This window comes from Gymnoscopelus braueri, assembly GCF_963280865.1.
Source record: "Gymnoscopelus braueri genome assembly, chromosome: 16".
Lineage (NCBI taxonomy): Eukaryota > Metazoa > Chordata > Actinopteri > Myctophiformes > Myctophidae > Gymnoscopelus > Gymnoscopelus braueri.
This window is the reverse complement of record NC_137616.1, coordinates 52984933-53007352: the sequence shown is the minus strand read 5'-3', so window position 1 is coordinate 53007352 and position 22420 is coordinate 52984933. Positions and strand designations below refer to the sequence as shown.

The 22420-nt window shown below is 42.5% G+C and overlaps 1 protein-coding gene across 1 annotated transcript in view; it reads right to left on the bottom strand.

Moving 5' to 3' along the window:
- Positions 1 to 22420, bottom strand: part of LOC308103085 (NACHT, LRR and PYD domains-containing protein 3-like) — a gene marked incomplete at both ends in the record, with an annotated part of 51525 nt that overhangs the window by 9005 nt on the left and 20100 nt on the right. The window contains 4 exons of the mRNA XM_080452934.1: positions 4490 to 4539; positions 15943 to 16095; positions 16243 to 16416; positions 16548 to 16721. Of these exons, the coding sequence (XP_080309060.1) occupies positions 4490 to 4539; positions 15943 to 16095; positions 16243 to 16416; positions 16548 to 16721 (551 nt within the window). The remainder of the gene's footprint in view (positions 1 to 4489; positions 4540 to 15942; positions 16096 to 16242; positions 16417 to 16547; positions 16722 to 22420) is intronic.

The following is a 22420-nucleotide window of genomic DNA, read 5'->3' as shown; positions in this document are numbered from 1 at the left end:
ACACACACACACACACACACACACACACGCACACGCGCACACACACACACACACACACAAAACCACTAAATTGATATACATTTGGCCGCGGACCCCCATCTGAAAGTGTTTTGTGCCAGGGACCCCCAGGAGCAAATATTTGAATTAAAGATTTGCTTTAAAAAATATATATATATATATTCAAAGATTTGCACACCTTTTCAAGATATTTCAAAAATAGCAGATCTACAAGCTCATAGCGCGGCACTCGGTGCCGCGCTATGAGCTTGTATATCTGCTATTTTTTAATAGCCAAAGCTAAGTGGTTAAAATGATTTTGACGCTATGTTAACTCATTTACCTGGAGACCCCCTGGTACACCCCCCCCCCCCCCCCAAGGACCACTGGTTGAAAACCAGTGCACTACTGTATATAGGTTTGGAGGCCTCACTGTCCACGAACAGCGTTTTCCCAGCGACTTGCAGGTGAGGGGGCAGGGGGCCGGGTGGGGAGGCCAAATAAGGATTTGTAATGTAAGGAATTTGTAATTTGTAAGGAAATGTAAATATCAACTCATTTAGATGTAGGCCTACGTAGGTTTATGGTTTCCCCTTTCACTCATGATACAATTTCTCTTTCATAACAGATACATGTGCCAGATAATCCCCTACAACAAAACACCAAAACGTTTCAGTCATTCAGTCCGACTTCACTGTAGCTTATAGTAGCCTTTCATAAATTATATTTGTACTTAAAAGTTTAAGTACAAACGTGAAAGTTTATAATATTTAGAGAAATGTAAAGTTTCAAATACACTCAAATACATTTAGACTGAATGTTTCCTTTATCCTCATCTTGCACTAATGCACGCAACTGTTTGACCAGGTTTTTTTTTGTTGTTGTTTCTCATAAGCGTTCATCCATTGTCCGTCAACAACACAGCCGTCTGTGCCTTGACTTCTGTGCGCTGACACCCGTCCCCTCGCCTTCAAGTCGCTGAGAAAACGCCGTTCATGCCCGCGCCAGTCCCGACTCCCAAAAATGCTCTTGCATAAGCACTCGTATGTTTTCAAAATAGCAAATCTACAAGCTCATGCGACATGTTGTGAGCTTGTAGATCTACTATTTTCAAATAGCCAATGCAGCCAGATCTGCAATCTTATCTGAATGGCTGTTAAAGCAGTTTGTTTAAATGAGTGAATGATAAGCGCCTAACTTGTAACATTGCAAATAGGCTATGTTAGATTTGAATTGCTTGTCATTGTCGGCCCGGATTCATAAAGGGATTTACGACCATATTTTGTACGTACCGGCATTTAGGACAAATCCTACACCTGCAGTCGGATTCATAAAAGTTTTTTGTTCTGTGTTTTGTGCGTCAGGTGCACACGTTCTCAGGTCAGCCCCGAGGCTGTCTTACCAGGGCTGAAATGTGCGTATGTCTTTAGAATGCTTTATTCTTCATGCCAAAATCAATTACAACAGTGGCAAACCTCAAATAAAATATATGTGCCCAACATTTGTCAACACATATATATAAAAAACAATATTTAAGGGCGTGTTATTTAAATGACGCTCGTTTTCAGACGTGAGATTTATCAAAGCTCCGACCTGATGTACGCCAGGATTGGCTGTATAGGATTCGTTGATAAATGTGACTTCGACGTTGGTGTACGGACGAATATATGGAAAAATATAAGCCGGTTTATACGCTGCGTTGATAAATGAGGGCCAGTGTGTAGGACAGAGTTTCACACACACACACACACACACGAAACCCCTAAATTGATATACATTTGGCCGCGGACCCCGATCTGAAAGTGTTTTGTGCCAGGGACCCCCAGAAGCAAATATTTGAATTAAAGATTTGCTTTAAAACATATATATATATATATTCAAAGATTTGCACACCTTTTCAAGATATTTAAAAAATAGCAGATCTACAAGCTCATAGCGCGGCACTCGGTGCCGCGCTATGAGCTTGTATATCTGCTATTTTTTAATAGCCAAAGCTAAGTGGTTAAAATGATCTTGACGCTATGTTAACTCATTTACATGGAGACCCCCTGGTACACCCCCCCCCCCCCCAAGGACCACTGGTTGAAAACCAGTGCACTACTGTATATAGGTTTGGAGGCCTCACTGTCCGCGAACAGCGTTTTCCCAGCGACTTGCAGGTGAGGGGGCAGGGGGCCGGGTGGGGAGGCCAAATAAGGATTTGTAATGTAAGGAATTTGTAATTTGTAAGGAAATGTAAATATGGCAACTCATTTAGATGTAGGCCTACGTAGGTTTATGGTTTCCCCTTTCACTCATGATACAATTTCTCTTTCATAACAGATACATGTGCCAGATAATCCCCTACAACAAAACACCAAAACCTTTCATTCATTCAGTCCGACTTCACTGTAGCTTATAGTAGCCTTTCATAAATTATATTTGTACTTAAAAGTTTAAGTACAAACGTGAAAGTTTATAATATTTAGAGAAATGTAAAGTTTCAAATACACTCAAATACATTTAGACTGAATGTTTCCTTTATCCTCATCTTGCACTAATGCACGCAACTGGTTTTTTTTGTTGTTGTTTCTCATAAGCGTTCATCCATTGTCCGTCAACAACACAGCCGTCTGTGCCTTGACTTCTGTGCGCTGACACCCGTCCCCTCGCCTGCAAGTCGCTGAGAAAACGCCGTTCATGCCCGCGCCAGTCCCGACTCCCAAAAATGCTCTTGCATAAGCACTCGTATGTTTTCAAAATAGCAAATCTACAAGCTCATGCGACATGTTGTGAGCTTGTAGATCTACTATTTTCAAATAGCCAATGCAGCCAGATCTGCAATCTTATCTGAATGGCTTTTAAAGCAGTTTGTTTAAATGAGTGAATGATAAGCGCCTAACTTGTAACATTGCAAATAGGCTATGTTAGATTTGAATTGCTTCTCATTGTCCATTAGAGTGTGTCAAGGTTGGCCTTAGGCTAAATGCCAAGAAAACGGAGGTTATCACCTTCTTACCGGAACATCCACCTCTGACAACAGCAGAAGGCACTGTGCTGAAGGAAGTCAAGGACTTTAAGTACCTGGGCTCATGGGTCAACTCAACCGAGCAAGATCTTAAGGTGAGGAAGACACTTGCATGGAGGGCCCTGAACATCATGACCAGTGTATGGAACTCTAAAGTTTGTCCCGTTTTGAACAAAATGCCTGAAACCATGAACCTATTCCGATTCTTCATATTCCATCAACATTGCACAATCATCTACCTGACCTGGTGGAGACCTGTGCTCTGAGGAGCACTTGTTCTAGTTCTCAATGAAATGATAACCTCAAGCCAGTGCTGTCTGGACTGAACTGTTTGAAAGATGTTGAAGTGATATTAGACATGAAACTGAGCCTTGTTCTTGTCATAACATTATCTGTCTGTGGGGTTTACAAGTATTAGACCAATGAAAAGTATTAAAAAAGCACTTCTGACAAAACCTCCTAACTCCATTGGATCGTCAAACTGTCAGTCAAACCTCCTAACTCCACCCCCTCTCCCCTGTGTGGCACACAGAGCAGCTGCAGAGAGGAATATAAACACACTTTATAATGACTTCTAATCAATGATGGACAAAACTCCATTTCCACATTAATGGTAAAAAAAAGCCCTCCTAACTCCACTTGAGCTGTATTTGGGTGCAAAAAGACAGTGAGACGTGAGTTATTAATTATATCAACACAGGGGCGACCTTAGTGATCTGGGGGCCCGTTTCAAGAGCTAATAAAATAAAACCTGGCCATGTGCGTTTCATTTTGCTTTCAGCAGTAGTCTCACTGTCTGTCACAATTCACCCGCAACACCTTGACAGGTCAAAACAAACACCAGTGATTATTAGCTGCTGCCAACTAGTGGTGTGGAGGCTGAATCATTTTTATTCAAGCCGGAGGCGGGCCCTGGACTGAGATGCAAGTTTGTTTGTTTTTTTGGGGGGGGGGGGGGGGGCCTGAAGCAAGGTCCCGTTTCAATTGAAACGGGTGAAACATAGCAAAGGCTCTCCAGGCTTGAGCCAACACAACACAATTCTGTTTCACTTCCTCCACTATAGAAAATAGAAACTATAGAAGATAGAAACTATAGAAAATAGAAACTATAGAAAATAGAAACTATAGAAGATAGAAACTATAGAAAATAGAAACTATAGAAAATAGAAACTATAGAAAATAGAAACTATAGAAAATAGGTGGCCATACCTTTTCAAAAGCTGAAAGATGTTTATTAGAATGTAATATTATACCAGAGGTATTTTCTTTCACATTATTTGAATTTCCTTTATTTTTATCTGTTGGCCTGTCATTAAACTTTGTAGACACTGACACAATGAACACACACACACACACACACACACACACACACACACACACACACACACACACACACACACACACACACACACACACACACACACACACACACACACACACACACACACACACACACACACACACACACACACACAATGTACTCACATGTTTTAAGGAGTTGAGGTGGAAGTGAGTGTTCTTCTTCTTGATCCAACCTGTAGGAATGAAACACATATTATATGACACATGTACACAGTCATATAGACATGTTTTATATGACACATGTACACAGTCACATAGACATGTTTTATATGTCACATGTACACAGTCATATAGACATGTTTTATATGACACATGTACACAGTCACATAGACATGTTTTATATGTCACATGTACACAGTCACATAGACATGTTTTATATGTCACGTGTACACAGTCACATAGACATGTTTTATATGTCACGTGTACACAGTCATATAGACATGTTTTATATGACACATGTACACAGTCACATAGACATGTTTTATATGTCACATGTACACAGTCACATAAACATGTTTTATATGTCACATGTACACAGTCATATAGACATGTTTTATATGTCACATGTACACAGTCACATAGACATGTTTTATATGTCACATGTACACAGTCACATAAACATGTTTTATATGTCACATGTACACAGTCACATAAACATGTTTTATATGTCACATGTACACAGTCATATAGACATGTTTTATATGACACATGTACACAGTCACATAGACATGTTTTATATGTCACATGTACACAGTCATATAGACATGTTTTATATGACACATGTACACAGTCACATAGACATGTTTTATATGTCACATGTACACAGTCACATAGACATGTTTTATATGTCACATGTACACAGTCACATAAACATGTTTTATATGTCACATGTACACAGTCATATAGACATGTTTTATATGACACATGTACACAGTCACATAGACATGTTTTATATGTCACATGTACACAGTCATATAGACATGTTTTATATGTCACATGTACACAGTCACATAGACATGTTTTATATGTCACATGTACACAGTCATATAGACATGTTTTATATGACACATGTACACAGTCACATAGACATGTTTTATATGTCACATGTACACAGTCACATAAACATGTTTTATATGTCACATGTACACAGTCATATAGACATGTTTTATATGTCACATGTACACAGTCACATAGACATGTTTTATATGTCACATGTACACAGTCACATAAACATGTTTTATATGTCACATGTACACAGTCACATAAACATGTTTTATATGTCACATGTACACAGTCATATAGACATGTTTTATATGTCACATGTACACAGTCATATAGACATGTTTTATATGACACATGTACACAGTCATATAGACATGTTTTATATGTCACATGTACACAGTCACATAGACATGTTTTATATGTCACATGTACACAGTCACATAGACATGTGTTATATGACACATGTACACAGTCACATAGACATGTTTTATATGTCACATGTACACAGTCACATAAACATGTTTTATATGTCACATGTACACAGTCATATAGACATGTTTTATATGTCACATGTACACAGTCATATAGACATGTTTTATATGACACATGTACACAGTCATATAGACATGTTTTATATGTCACATGTACACAGTCACATAGACATGTTTTATATGTCACATGTACACAGTTACATAGACATGTTTTATATGTCACATGTACACAGTCACATAGACATGTTTTATATGTCACATGTACACAGTCACATAGACATGTTTTATATGTCACATGTACACAGTCACATAGACATGTTTTATATGTCACATGTACACAGTCACATAGACATGTTTTATATGTCACATGTACACAGTCACATAGACATGTTTTATATGACACATGTACACAGTCACATAAACATGTTTTATATGTCACATGTACACAGTCATATAGACATGTTTTATATGTCACATGTACACAGTCACATAGACATGTTTTATATGTCACATGTACACAGTCACATAGACATGTTTTATGTCACATGTACACAGTCACATAAACATGTTTTATATGTCACATGTACACAGTCATATAGACATGTTTTATATGACACATGTACACAGTCACATAGACATGTTTTATATGTCACATGTACACAGTCACATAGACATGTTTTATATGTCACATGTACACAGTCACATAGACATGTTTTATATGTCACATGTACACAGTCACATAAACATGTTTTATATGTCACATGTACACAGTCACATAGACATGTTTTATATGTCACATGTACACAGTCACATAGACATGTTTTATATGACACGTGTTTCTAGGCATAGGAAATTGCCAAGAAAGGTTTTGGTCTGCCATCAGCGCTCTACTTCCGGTGGTGCGCTTATGTGTTCATTCCCACTAACAATATTTCTACACAGAACACTAACACCACTTCTCCCAGAGAACATGGATGGTTTTGGTTATAAGCCCACTTGTTTCTATGATGAAAGAGCAAGTTAAAATGTGAATATCTTTCCGTGGTTTTGTCTGCTCCAAGGACGCTATTGTTAAATGAGTTTCGGGTTTGTTTTCAGTGGGAAGGGAGCGCACAGACAGTAAATCCCGCCCACTACATTTGATTGGGTAAAGCGCGGCCTGCTTCCTGATCTGAAGGCACGGCCACTTGTAAGCTAACGCGCACACGTTCTGAACAGGGCTCTCCACAGATTCAGTAGCGTAGCTCTGAATCTGTTCTTGAGAGATTACCCGCTGGGTTGCACCACCCCTCCCCCTGTTGTATTTGATTTATTTTTTCCTTTTTTTGTGGTGGGTTTGGAATACTTTAACCACTTTGTGTTTATTAGTGATTTTCCAATAGATGGCGCTGTTCGCTAACCTATGAATGATGCCTTCACTGCCAGAGAAGGATAGACCAAGGAAGCTTTTGAAAGGAAAGGACATAAATTCCGTCCGTTCTCTAGATATCTCCAGGGTGGCAAAACTAGCACTGGAAGTTTGATGAAATATGTTGCAGTGGATGGAGCCGGCTGGAGCAGCTCATAAACAAACATTATTTCTGAATGATTGAGACCATTGTAAAATAATCGCTTCTGGAAAATAAAAGAAAACCTATCACACATTTTTTTTGCTGTCTTGTTTTTCCATGTACACTCCATATACATTTATTTAGGTATCCAAAGAGCAGAGAGAGTAAGTTTCTCACTGGGCAGCCATACACTCGCAGGTGTTGATAGACTGATTGACAGTCACTGAATGATTGACAGCTGTCTGCCAATCAATCATTCAACCCCCCCCCCCCCCCCGTGTTGTGGGCCGAATTGAGGGCGAATGTTTTTAATTAATTAATTAATTAAACGACCATAAAACAACATTAACAACACACTCTCCTTCAGTGGTGGAAAAAGTACTCAATTGTAGAATACTCTGTTACATTAAGTCTGGAATTCAAAATGTACTTGAGTAAAAGTATAAAAGTATTTGCATCAAAATGTACTTAAAGTACCAAAAGTAAAAGTACTCCTTATACAAAATGTCCCATTTCAAGTTTTCAAATGTATACAAATCTTTTGAAAATAGCTGATCTACAAGCTCACAATGCGTGAAATCGTGATTGCCGATATAGGGCTGAAGTGGTTACTGTATGTTTTGTAATAATAATCAAAATCTACAAAGTAACTAGTAACTAAAGTTTTCAAATAATTATAGTGGAGTAAAAGTACAATATTTGCCTCTGAGATGTAGTGGAGTAGAAGTAAAAGTATTGGAAATTGGAAACACTCGAGTAAAGTACAAATGCCAAAACATTTTACTTAAGTGAGTACTTAGTTACTCACCTCTGTAATTGAATTCATGAATCCCAGGACCATTATCCATTCTCTTTTGGACATGACACTTACATCGTTTTATATTACCACTACATTTAAGATGCAAATATTGTACTTTCATTATAATTATTACTTATTATTACTTGGCAACTATTATTAGGCTACTACTTAAACCTACTGTATTCATTGTTACTACAATTACATTAACAGCTTATAGCCTATAGGCTACAGTTAATTTGCGTATTATTCTAGAACTTGAGCAATAACCACGTAAGGCCTACAGTAATTTTTTTTGAAAAATGTGAATACTTTTACTTTGGTACTGTAAGTATATTTTGATGGCAATATTTGTGTAAAATTCTGAATAAAGGCCTTAACTTGTACGAGCATATTACATTGTGATACTGCAATGCAACTTTTACTTGAGTAAAACAAAATCGGAGTACTTCATCCAACACCACTGACTTTTAATTTTGCAAAATAATTTACTATCAACATTTTTAAGACGTTATGCTTAGTTTATAATTAACATGAATTAAAACCGAGATGGGCTTTCCACACCTATTGCTCATTAGCAGGGATCTGTCGTGCACAATGAGAATAGTAGTATCTAATATATTATATTGTTTCATATAATATAATATATTATATCATGTGGAATGTCACTCGTTGACAAGTCTCGCGATGACAGCCTATGCAGCCCAGGCAGAAACTTACTATCTGTGCTCTTTAGATACCTCAATAAAATTAAATACTTCGCAAGTTGAAAAACAACCACTCGGAAAACAACCTGTGATATGTCTTCTTTTATATTCCTGGATTATATGACAAATGTCGCAATCGTTCAGAAATAATGTTTGTTCACAAGTTGTCCAGTGGGCTCCCATCCACATCAATGTGTTTCATGAAACTTCCGGTGAGAGTTTTTCCACCCTGGAGATATCTAGAGAACGGACGGAATTTATGTCCTTTCCTTTCAAAAGCTTCCTTGGGATAGACCCGGAAATGACGTCATTTAAACAAATAAACAACTCGTTCACTTCCTTTTTATTTGTTGTGGAAAAAAAGCCTTTTCTACGTTTATGTTGCTTTTTGGCGAAAACAAGCCACATTTAACTGGCCATAACTATGGATCGGTGTACCGCGACCCCCCACCCCTCCTCCGATTCTACAAGACCCCTGAGCATGTAATGAGATGATCGCCGAAAATATTCCATGATTTTTCAAAGGTTAGTAAAATCGCTCGGATTCGCTGGCAGTGGCTTGACATTTTTCTGAAAAACTCTGGCAGTTAAAGAGTTAAAGGTAGGGTAAGTGATATTTTTTTGAGAACAAACAAACATGTGTTCTAGTGTGAACAGGTGAAGAGAGATGAGATCTCCTAGGCGCCAGTGTTACAATGTTAAGTTATAGATTTAACTAAAAGTAAGCTGCAGCCAAGAAGCAATAAATATCGAGCCCAGCGGAAAAGGAACGTGTCGTCGCTGCCGTGGGATTACGAGCGCTGGATTTATGAATGAGACGCCAGTCTGTGTGTGGAATCTGACGGAGCCGCAGCCGGTGAGATAAACCCATGTCTACTGTTCTTATGGATTACAAACTTAAAGGTTTCATGACATTCAGTTTTACAACACATTAAAAGTCTTTGTCATGGTCCTTCAAACGTGTATAAAAAGTTTAAACTGAAAATTCCACTCTAGTGAGCCATTGCAGGTGTTTTTCTCTCACATTTTTAAAGCCTTTTCAACTGCAATGAAAAAAGAAATCTTTGCGGGTGTCGCTGTTGAGGGATTTTGCCTGTCAATCATCAACCCTGCTCCGCCCGCCCCCCCCCCCAAAGGAAAGGATAGGGGAGGGGTGAGGAGGGGAGTGGGCGGGATTAATGGCCTGTGACTTCACTAGCCAAGGGCCAATCTCAGATTACTTTTCAGCCTAATTATTCAGAAAACCCCAGACCACAGAAAATCTACTGAATGTTCAAAGTTCAGGTTTTTTGGGTGTAATTGAGGTCATAAAACCCACCCAAAAAAATAAAAAATAAAAAAAGTAAAAATGAATGTCATAGAACCTTTAAGGGGTACCCCGAACTTTAGGTTACTTTTGGATGGTTAGTGCGGGAGACCGTTTACATTCCGTTTGGATCTAAGGAACTAATAGACACTCTCGGGACGGTGGTAAGAAGAAGCCGTTCGGACCGTAAAGTGGGACTGTTTATTATGTAAACAAAGCGAGTAAGCGACTGTCCGCGGTAGCGTTCTATCTTATGTTGTGACATTTGTTCCTTTATGGTTTACGTTTGAAATTGTGAACAAAGGACATTGGGACTTGTTTGGGTGGGGAGGGGTGTGTGAATATAATATTGATTGTTGATGTGTTTGTTTATTTATTTTGTTTGTTAGGGAAAGAGACAGGGACAGTATTTAATATCCAGAAGAGTATTATTATTTACCATTTGCTTTGTCAATTATTAATTGTGTGGCTTCTATATAAAGTAATTCAGTTAAACACCTGCCTGTCCCGTTGTTTTTCCTTTTATAGTCTACTTGCCAGCCCATAGAGCCCCATTGTGAACCCGGAAATGTTGAGTACACCAAGGTTTTATGTTAGAAATGTTGAGTATGGGTCCCCAGCATGTAGAAACTGCCTGATGCTAACTTGGATATGTTGAGCAATTTTCAGAATGAGCGTAATTAGCTTTTATTAGCATAATCACCTTTATGGACAATATTTCCGAAATAGTCCCGGGCCTTAGGGATATTTTCGCGCTAATCAGTCTTAAATGCACCAAATTTGGCCCAGATGTAGCCTAGGGCATGCTCTAATGATTTAGCTAGGGCGCCCGAGCGGGCGACCTTTGGGGTCGCCATAGCGGCCAAATCCAAAATGGCCGCCATGTAAAACGGTTTTGGCTGTAACTTTTGAACCAGGTGAGCTACAAATACAAACTTGGTGTCTATTTCATGTTTTTTGACCATTGCAAACACATTGGAATGCTTATCATTATGATTGGGTGTGTCTGGAACCCTAATTTGCATATTTCCAATATGGCGGCTATGTGAAAACGTGAACTTTTGACAGTTTTGGCAAACTTAGTGTCTATTTTATGTTTTTTAAGCATTAGAAATGCTCCGATTTTCTGATTGCATCCATCTAGAGCACTCTAATTTACTTATTAACAATATCAACACTATCCCCAAAAAGGTATTCAACATTTTCACGCAGAACACTTTTAGGAACAACCTTAATAAGCAACCTTTGTATGTTACACATATAATGTATTTGAAAGATAGAACAATGGAGTGCAGCACATTCCTATTGATATAGATAGGAGTATTTGAAACAATCTTACAATTAATGCACAAAAACTCGGTATGTGCATACTGCATACGTGGGCTGGGCGTATCAGTATAGTATAGGCATATATGGAGATCCGGTTGTCCAGAACCGCTGATCCAAACGATATGCCTCTCCCTGAAGACGGGGGGGGGGGGGTGCCGCAACTGTGGCAATCTTCCTGCATCGTCCCGGTGCCTAAGAAAAGTCGCACCTTGTGACTACAGGCCAGTGGCTCTGACATCAAAGAGCATGAAGACCTTTGAGCGTCTGGTACTGAATCAACTGAGACTGATGGTGAGTGAATACCTCAACCCCCTTCAGTTTGCATACCAGGCGGACATTTGATGATGCCATCATCTACATGCTAAACAGGGCATTCACACACATTGACACCCTGGGCAACACAGTCAGAATCATGTGTTTTTACTTCAACACTATCCAGCCACAACTGCTTGCTGAGAAGCTTGCGTTGATGATGTGATCACGGCTTGGTGGCATGGATCAAAGACTACCTCTCGGGCAGACCGCAGTATGTGAGACTGCAGGGTTGTCAGTCGGAGGTGCTGGTGAACAACACGGCTGTCCCCAGGGCACAGTGCTGTCACCTTTCCTGTTCACCCTACACACATCTGACTTCCGATCAACTCCAAGACATGGCCCCTACAGAAGTTCTCAGATGACACTGCAGTGGTCAGCTGCATCTCAGGTGACAACACTGTTGAGCACGATAGCATGGCGAAGGACTTTGTGGACTGGAGCGAGGCAAGCCGCCTCCGGCCCAATGCTAGCAAGACCAAGGATGATGGTGGTGGACTATGGCACGACCAAGAGGGTACCTCCGGTCCCCAGCACCATAAATGCTGAGGTGGTGGAGATTTTAGCCAACTACAAGTTTCTAGGAGTGCACCTGAACAGGTTGTTGGACTGGTCTAACATACTCTAATGTAGGAGCAGGCTGTTCTTCCTGAGAAGACTCCGATGTTTTGGCGTGTGCAACAGGATGCTGTAAATGGCTGGTGAGGAAGGTGGGCTCCGTCGTGGGGACCTCACTGGAGGGGGTGGCTAAGGTGCGTACAGTGAGGAGGCTGGACGCCATCATGGCAAACACGTCCCTCTCCCTTCACAAGGATATAGTGGGGCATCCCGGGGTAGATTCACCTACCCCGGGTGGAACTGTTTGAGACTTGGCATGTCTTTTGTGCAGGTAGCTATGAGGATTTACAACGAGACACACGTTGGTCGCTCTGCCAGGTCAACTGTCTATAAAGAATACATCACATGGATGCACCTGGGACGTATCATCAGTGTTGTAGCCTGGGGTCATACGGTGTTTCGGGTCTCGCAACATACACCCTCGCCCAGGTGACCCAGCCGGGGTTGATCAAGCCCCAACTTACGTCCCAGGACCCACGGTCAGTCCTATAGGGAAAGAGAGGGCCACTCAGTCCGCTTCTCCGGAACTACTCTGCCGGAACTCGAGGAGGCTCTGGCACGTGGAGGGACTAAGCTCTGTGGGTGGCCTCCTGGCCGGGCTCCTCCTTCGTCTCACCAGGTCCAGGACCTGAGCACTGTACCAGATCCGCTGCACCAGATCCGCTGCAACACCCCGATCCAAACATTTCCTTCTGGCGTGATGGTTCCTTGGGCCGGTTTGCTTGAATGGCCCTCCTAAAGGCCTCACCGTGGGTTTGTTGGGCTTCTTCCTCAAGGAAGACACAGGCTGGGGGCGCTAACCCATACTGCTCCCGGTCATATAACTTGGAATAAAAGATATACCAAGGACTCTGACCTCTAATTACACTTAGATAGTTATTGTACTGATTGCACTGTGGACACTTTGTCACTTTTCTTTGCATTGCAGTGATTGTACTGGTTGCACGGTTTGACAGGACACTGTAACCTGGTGTTATTGTTTTTTTTCTGCATAGTGCAGGATAGTTTGTACAGGTGTATACTTTTGTTCTTTAGAGATGGTGCATCTTATTGTTATGTCTTAGCTTGGTATTGCTGTATACATTCCTTACTCTGTATCTGTAACTTTGTAACTCTGACTGCTGTGCTGCCTCTGGGTGACTGAAATTCCCCTGTGCGATCAATAAAGGTATCTATCTATCCATTGTGCTTATATGTTGTCATCTGGACCCCTCATTGTTGGTGATGTATCCTCACATCCACATAATCAGGTGCTACTGTGAGATCCAGTGTTGCCTCCCAAGCTGCCCATGCACTATTTTCCCATGGCCAAGGAAGGCTGATGTAGTATCACATCCTGCTAGCGCATGGAAGAGAGGAAAAGCCGGAGTTTGTTACACCTCATCATGTGGTTGTGAGGAACATTGAGGTTCTACACAACAAACCTTGTTGTGTGGTGCCCCCCCCCTCCACGCACCGCATTTCCATTTTTATTTGTATTGTTTAATATACTCTAGCCTACTGGCTTATTATCTGTATCAATAGGGATGTGCTCCACTCCATTTTTCTATTGTTTCAATAAAATTGTATGTGTAACATACATAGGTTGCTTTTTTTAGGTTGTTGATAGTGGTCATATTAGTAATAAGCTAATTAGAGTGTTCTAGATAGATTTAATCATTAATTGGAGCATTTCAATGTGTTTCTAATGCTTAAAAAAAACATAAAACAGACACCAAGTTTGCCAAAAGTGTCAAAGGTTAAGTTATAACTCGTTTTCACATAGCCACCATCTTGGAAATATGCATATTAGGGTTTCAGACACACCCAATCGTAATGATAAGCATTCCAATGTGTTTGCAATGGTCAGAAAACATGAAATAGACACCAAGTTTGTATTTGTAGCTCATCTGGTTCAAAAGTTACAGCCAAAACCGTTTTACATGGCGGCCATTTTGGATTTGGCCGCTATGGCGACCCCAAAGGTCGCCCACTCGGGCGCCCTAGCTAAATCATTAGAGCATGCCCTGGGCTACATCTGGGCCAAATTTGGTGCATTTAAGACTGATTAGCGCGAAAATATCCCTAAGACCCGGGACAATTGCTGAAATATTGGCCATATAGGTGATTATGCTAATAAAAGCTAATTATGCTAATTCTGAAAATTGCTCAACCTATGCAAGTTAGCATCCGGCAGTTTCCACATGCTGGGGACCCATACTCAACATTGCTAACATAAAACCTTGGTGTACTCAACATTTCCGGGTTCACATTCTGGCAAGTGGACTATTAGTTAAAGGTTATCCTTTCAAGATTTGTGAGTTCAGGTGAGTTACCAATTTCAGCCAATCAGGAGAGAGTACCCATTTATCAGCTTCAATTTTTATAGTGTTCCGGATCCAATTTGCTTATTGCTTATTTTTTTGTGTCATCACTTCCAAATCCCCTTGTTTATCCTATATCCTGTGTGAGTTCTCTCTCCTGATTGGATAAAATTGGTATCCCAACATGAAACCATTTATATCCTGTTGACATCGCCAACAGGATCAACATAGATCTTAATATCAATTAACCTTCTATGTTCTTCTACACTTCCAAAAGTGTTGAAGAACCCTAGTCCTCTGGAATTTCCTGACAAGTTTATAACATTATAAAATGTTATTTTTGCTGCAATCTTAACAGCTGAAGAATGATTACTCCTACCCTCTGTCAGCAAATCTGTATTTGTGTAACTATTTGTGTGTCGGCCTTTAGTACACACTTTATATGACCATTTATAATAGCATCTCTGTTAGAGTGGACTATAAGAACTGTCTGGGATTGGGGCGGAGGGAAGTTTATGCCGAAACAGGCCTGGAGGCCTGCTCCTTACGATCTGTAATGCTGTTGCTCTGCTGAATCTTCCTAATAAATGGTTAACACTTCACTCTGACTGGATATTAATATTTTCTATTATAACATCTTTACTTCAAGTACATTAATGAATACAAATACATTTAACATACAATACAGTATTTGGTGTATTTGGTGACCCCAAATGGGTCTATAAAAAAATTGCAGCACACGCCACCAAATCTCATTCCGAATGTTTCTGAAGAGTTGGCAGCACAGTGGTTAGCCTTAGATTACTAACCACAAAATCAAGTTAAAATGACCTAGTTTTGAAACAAATGGTCCCATTATCTTTATCTGCTGTGTTAAAAATAATCCAGGACCATTTGCAATTACCATTCAAGACTTTCTCTTTTCACAAGCTCAAATTAACATAATTCTATAAGGTGTAGTTCAAAACAGTTTTGTCAATCTAAACAAGCAATACCGGGTGTTGTAAGATAAATAAAAAAAATAGTAGAACAAAGAAAAAGAAGAAGAAATGCATTGTGTGGATCACATTTTGTGTGAAATGGATTTAGCTGTGTCTTGCAAAATATCTCTCACCAACCATTTGACCATTTCAGCATGGACTGACTTCACACCTCTACTCACTTGAGAGAATTCAGTCCAACAGAGAGCAGCGTCTCTTTTGAGTGTCCAGGTTGGTTGAAGCCTAGGTCGAGCTCTTTCAGATGGGAGAGTTTGCATCTCAGAGCTGAGGCCAGACAGGAAAAGCCTTCCTCTGAGACCAGACAGTGTGTCAGCCTGCAGAGAGAGAGAAAGCGAGAGAGAGAGAGAGAGAGAGAGAGAGAGAGAGAGAGCGAGAGCGAGAGCGAGAGCGAGAGAAGAAACAATTTAATAATCTCCTGCTGACAATCAAGTAGAGATCCACACAGAAAACACATTATTCACCTCAGAATCTCCAGTGTGCAGTGTGGACTCTTCAGTCCAGCAGAGAGATGAATTACTCCTTCATTCTGCAGCTCATTGAAACTGAGATCCAACTCTCTCACACTAGATGAGTTGGAACTGAGAAGTGATGATAATTCCTTGCAGCATTTGTCTGTGATGCTGGTTTGTCTCAACCTGAATAATAAATAAATAAATAGTAAACCGTTAATTCAGACAGAAAACTGACTTAATCACATATCTGAATCCTTAAATACATGTGTTTCATTCAAATAAATGTCAGTACTCAAATTGATTTGTAATCTAACCTGAGAATCTCCAATCTACATTGTGTACTGTCCAGTCCAGGAAAGAGTATTTTCACGCCTGAATCGTGCAAGTCGTTGTAACTCAGGTCAAGTTCTCGAAGACTAGATGACTTGGAACAGAGAACTGAGGCCAGATGTTCACAGCAGCTCTCTGAGAGGCCACAGTAACTCAACCTGAATGGAAATAAAAACATATAAACATGTCTTCTTTAAGTGTCTTTGTTGTCTGCTCTGATGAATAAATAAAGCACATTCTCAATACATAATGTCACCAGCTCTGACTCACTGGACAATGGATAAAAGATCCTGTTAGATATGTTAGTCTCTAATACTAATGTTAGTGTTTACACCTGTGTTGAAAAGGATTGTTTCACCTGTTGTCTGGTAGGCGTGGGACAAAAAAAAATCAATATAGCAATATATCGTTGTGCTCCCGTTTGTGATAAATAATCGATACATTACCGGCAAATATAAATATTTTATCAAAATGTGCATGTGCTCTATGGATTCCCCCGTTGCCACAGAGTGCAGTACTTCATGCCTCCTGTCCTGTCTGTGGTGGGGCTATTGACATAAATGAGGGTAAAATGGGCGGGAGTAAGCAGCTCTGAAGAAGAGAAGACGTGTGAAAGTGAATGCCAAGAATGAATGGAATGCATGCAGAGAGCGAGCGAGAAACAGTGAGAGAGTGTGACATCGCATCTAATCAACTTCTAGTATGTGAATAAGTTTATTTGTGAGCAGCGTGGCTCTATGTAGTGGACACATACATGCACACACGAACACACGCTTACACGCACAGTCACCCATGTAAAAAACACAGTGAATGGAAGTGATGGTGATGATGAAGGTGGGAGCGCAATGGTGGGAGAAGGCTGCTTCCGTGCGAGCTCCGTAACATTGTCGCGTTATTTCCTTCTTTTTTTTTGCCTTCTTTTTTATCTACACCGTCGGGGGTATAATGGGTTATGACAGACAGGAACGTATGGACATTAGCTAACAGAGTTAGCATCTGATGCCTTCATCAGTCCCCTTGGTTTCACTGCCTACAGAAAAGACCATAATGGTCCGAGCGTTAAGCAGTGTGTGTGTGTGTGTGTGTGTGTGTGTGTGTGTGTGTGTGTGTGTGTGTGTGTGTGTGTGGGGGGGGGGTGTAAACAGTAAGGTATGTGTAAAAATACATGAACTGGTTTCAGATCTGGCAATGTGGGGTACATGAGCGCGGCCCTAAACATTGTCATCATGAAGGCAAAGAAGGCCTTCACTGCAAAGATGGAAGACCAATTCAACATCAGGGGCGGTACACACAGGCGGTACACACCTTGATGGACAGCAAAGCAAAAAACAGAAATGAAGTGAACCCGCCTGCCTCCCTCCCCAACAAACTGAACATCTACTACGGCCGGTTCGAGACCAGTTCTACCCGCGGCAGCCCAGCGGTGCCATCAGCGACATCAACCAGCCAGCGGCAACACCAGCAGAGGAGACCAGCCCTTTAACCATCTCGGAGGACGACATGCGCACAGCCTTCAAACGTATCAAAATCCAGAAAGCAGTGTGACCTGATGGGATTCCAGGCCAGGTCCTAAAAGCATGTGCAGACCAGCTGGCGGGAGTTTTTGCTGACATCTTCAACCTCTCCCTCTCCCAGGCTGCGGTCCCTGCAGGATTCAAAATTCCCAACCCCAAAAAGGCCAAAGTGACATGCCTGAATGACTGGAGACTAAGAAAAATGTCAAGTTTAAAAACACACAAGGCATCAGTAAGTCCATCTAGGCAAATGTTAAAAAGAAAGTTTATAGTCCCCTTTTAAAAGCATCAACGGACTGTGGTGCTCTCATATGGTCAGGCAGGGCATTCCACAGCCGAGGAGCAGCTGAGCAGAAGGCCCGGTCCCCCATGGTGCGGAGCTTCGTCTTGTGGGGTTTGAGTGTATTCGAATTTCCAGATTACAGGTTGAGGAGGCCCTTAGCGCTGAACTCGGTAGAATATGCACCGCACCTGGCTCACTGATAACAAAATATGATTACACCTTGGCAAAACTGAATCCATTCTTTTGGGTCCAGAATATACCTCTACAAGGCCAAAGACTTCACAGTCAAAGAAGGCGACAATGTCATCACAAGAAAAGATGACATTTCCTACCTGGGTTGTGTAAGAGGGCAACGTCTCAAGTGAAAACATGGCAATAAAAGTAATCAGAAAAGTCAACCAAAGAACACGTTTTCTATTCAGGATCTCCTCAGTGGTCAGTAGGAACACAGTGAGGACACTAGCAGGAGCACATATCCATTCATTTTGACTATATATGCACCTTGTGGTACTTTAGTACCTCAAAGGCATTAAAAACAAAACTGCAGAAGGCCTTACACCCAGAACTCACCTAGCACTTGCTCATTATGCTAGGGTGGGATGGCTCAGGGTAGAGGACAGAGTAGGGTTGTAGTCGAGTCCACACAAAGCGAGTCCAAGTCAAGACCAAGTCCGAATAACTAGCATCACTTTCTCCGGCCAGATCCTCTCCCTCTCACCCGTAGTCACCAACCTCTGTGTTAAAATGGACCCCCAACTGACTTTCGATTCCCATATCAAACACCTCTGCAAAACCTAATTTTTCCACCTCAGAAATATAGCCAGGCTCCGCCCCACACTCACCCTGCCAGATGCCGAAAAACTAGTTCAAGCCTTTGTCTCCTCAAGGCTTGACTACTGCAACGCACTTCTCATCGGGATCCCTAGTCCCTAGCAAGAGCATCCAGAAGCTCCAGTACATCCAGAACAGTGCTGCTAGGATCCTGATGAGAGTGCGGATATACGAACACATCACACCCATCCTCCATTCACTACACTGGCTTCCCATCTCCGTTAGGATTGAGTACAAGTTCTCCCTCCTCACCCATCAGTGCATCTACAGCAACGCCCCCTCCTATCTAAAGGAACTCCTCAAACCCCAGAACTCCACCCGCTCACTCTGCTCTAGAAATTCAAACGCACTCGAGCCCTGCACACGCACTCGAGCCCTGCACAACGAATCTCCGCACCATGGGGGATCGGGCCTTCTGCTCAGCTGCTCCTCGACTGTGGAATGCCCTCCCGGACCATCTGAGAGCACCACAGTCCATTGACATTTTTAAAGGGGCCTAAAAACCTTTCTTTTTAACAAGGCATTTGCCTAGATAAAGATGTAGTTGTTTTATCTTTTTAAACTTCTACTGTGTTTTATTGACTTTGATTTGAAGTTTATTCATTTCACTGTTTTATTATTATTGTTTCTTCTTTCTTTCTTTTTTAACCTGTAGCACTTTGAGATTTGTTTCAAATATAAAGTGTGTTACAAATAAAATGTATTATTATTATTATTATTATTAGAGAGAGTATAGGGAAGTGACATGTAGCAAATGGTCCGGCTGGCCAAGAATCTAATCTAATCTGGCCTTGTGTTGGGGTGGTGGGGGGTGGGGGGGGTCAGACCTTGTGTTGGGGTGGTGGGGGGGGTCAGACCTTGTGTTGGGGTGGTGGCGGGGGGTCAGACCTTGTGTTGGGGTGGTGGGGGGGTCGGACCTTGTGTTGGGGTGGTGGGGGGGTCGGACCTTGTGTTGGGGCGGTGGGGGGGGGGTCAGACCTTGTGTTGGGGTGGTGGGGGGGAGTCGGACCTTGTGTTGGGGTGGTGGGGGGGTCGGACCTTGTGTTGGGGTGGTGGGGGGGTCAGACCTTGTGTTGGGGTGGTGGGGGGGAGTCGGACCTTGTGTTGGGGTGGTGGGGGGGTCGGACCTTGTGTTGGGGTGGTGGGGGGGGGGGTCAGACCTTGTGTTGGGGTGGTGGGGGGGTCAGACCTTGTGTTGGGGTGGTGGGGGGGTCGGACCTTGTGTTGGGGTGGTGGGGGGGGTCAGACCTTGTGTTGGGGTGGTGGGGGGGGGCAGACCTTGTGTTGGGGTGGTGGGGGGGTCAGACCTTGTGTTGGTGGGGGGGGGTCAGACCTTGTGGTGGTGGGGGGGGTTCAGACCTTGTGGTGGTGGGGGGGGGTCAGACCTTGTGGGTGGTGGGGGGGGGGGGCAGACCTTGTGGTGGTGGGGGGGGGGGTCAGACCTTGTGGTGGTGGGGGGGGGTCAGACCTTGTGGGTGGTGGGGGGGGGGGCAGACCTTGTGGTGGTGGGGGGGGTCAGACCTTGTGGTGGTGGGGGGGGGGGTCAGACCTTGTGGTGGTGGGGGGGGGGGTCAGACCTTGTGGTGGTGGGGGGGGGGGTCAGACCTTGTGGTGGTGGGGGGGTCAGACCTTGTGGTGGTGGGGGGGGGGCAGACCTTGTGGTGGTGGCGGGGGGGTCAGACCTTGTGGTGGTGGGGGGGGTCAGACCTTGTGGTAGTGGGGGGGGGGGTCAGACCTTGTGGTGGTGGGGGGGGTTCAGACCTTGTGGTGGTGGGGGGGGGGTCAGACCTTGTGGTGGTGGGGGGGGGGTCAGACCTTGTGGTGGTGGGGGGGGGTCAGACCTTGTGGTGGTGGGGGGGGTTCAGACCTTGTGGTGGTGGGGGGGGGGTCAGACCTTGTGGTGGTGGGGGGGGGTCAGACCTTGTGGTGGTGGGGGGGGCAGACCTTGTGGTGGTGGTGGTGTATCTAAATACTGAATCAAGCGACTTAAAAACTGTCTGGGGGGCTCACAAAGGCCTGAGTAGACGATAAAATGACCAAAAGTTTTTTTGAAAGTGAAATATCCCTTTAACATAAGTATTCACCCATACTCTGAACATGAGCACCTCTGCTGGAAGTGTCGAGGGGTGACACTTTTCAGTACAGTAGAATTAGCGAGGCTAATCAGTGAAAAAAACCTGGGGAAAACCTGTGTTTTCAGAAAACCTTTAAGAAAAGATCAGGAGAGCGTGAAGAGTTGGAATGGCACATCTGTACATGACAACCAAATAATGGGAATGAACGTATGCATGCTGAGTTCAACCCAGTGATGAGCGAACAGGTCAGACAAGAAAAAAAAGATTGGCTAAACAATCTTAGCCTTATTATTATTATTTCTATTTTATTTTAATGTGAGTGAATTGTTTAATCTGTTTTCTATCTATAGCTGTCGATGGTGGAAGTGCATACAGTATATCCTATAATTAATTTAGTTCAGAAACGCACAAGCCTTCTGGACCGATACAAATGGTGCTAAAAGGATAACACAAAAAGCCCTAAGAGCTTGTTTCCATTGTGGTCCTGTGTATTCAATTAATCGAGACATTTAAAGACATACAATACTATCCAATAATATGCAAGACATCGTATAGCAATAAAAATATATGTACAGTAAACAGTTGGGGGGGTGGGGGGGGGCATTTCTGGTGTTAATCTTAGATCGATAATATGCAAGACATCATCCACACTAGTAGGAATAAAAATGTCTGTTTGGGTCGATGCCATGCGGTCGGCCACGTCGTTCCGCGGTGGTGACGGGCGACTGAGTTGACGTGTCGCTATGGATGTATTGAAACAACGTTTTGAACCAGGGTTTTATGCCAGTTTAATTTAACATGCAGAGACGCTCTTAGTCTGTAACACACATGGGTTTTTAACATGGAGCCGCGCTCACAATAAGGAGCTGTCTCCATGTTAATTCAGTGCATGCTGACAACCCGGTTTAATAGGTTGTTTACTACATTATGTAGGTTACCGCTACTGCCTTTACATTTTTCATACGATGTTCAGAAGAAGGGATCTTAAAGGAGACATCCGGACATTTTAAGTGTTATCTTTGATGTGTCGCTAATCACTCACCATCATTGAAATGGACGTTGACTTATTCCAGAGAGTCCCGTCTCCTGCAGTCTGTCGACCCCCTCCGTTGGCATAATGGGAGCCTGTGTAAGAGTGAAATTAGAGCTAATGC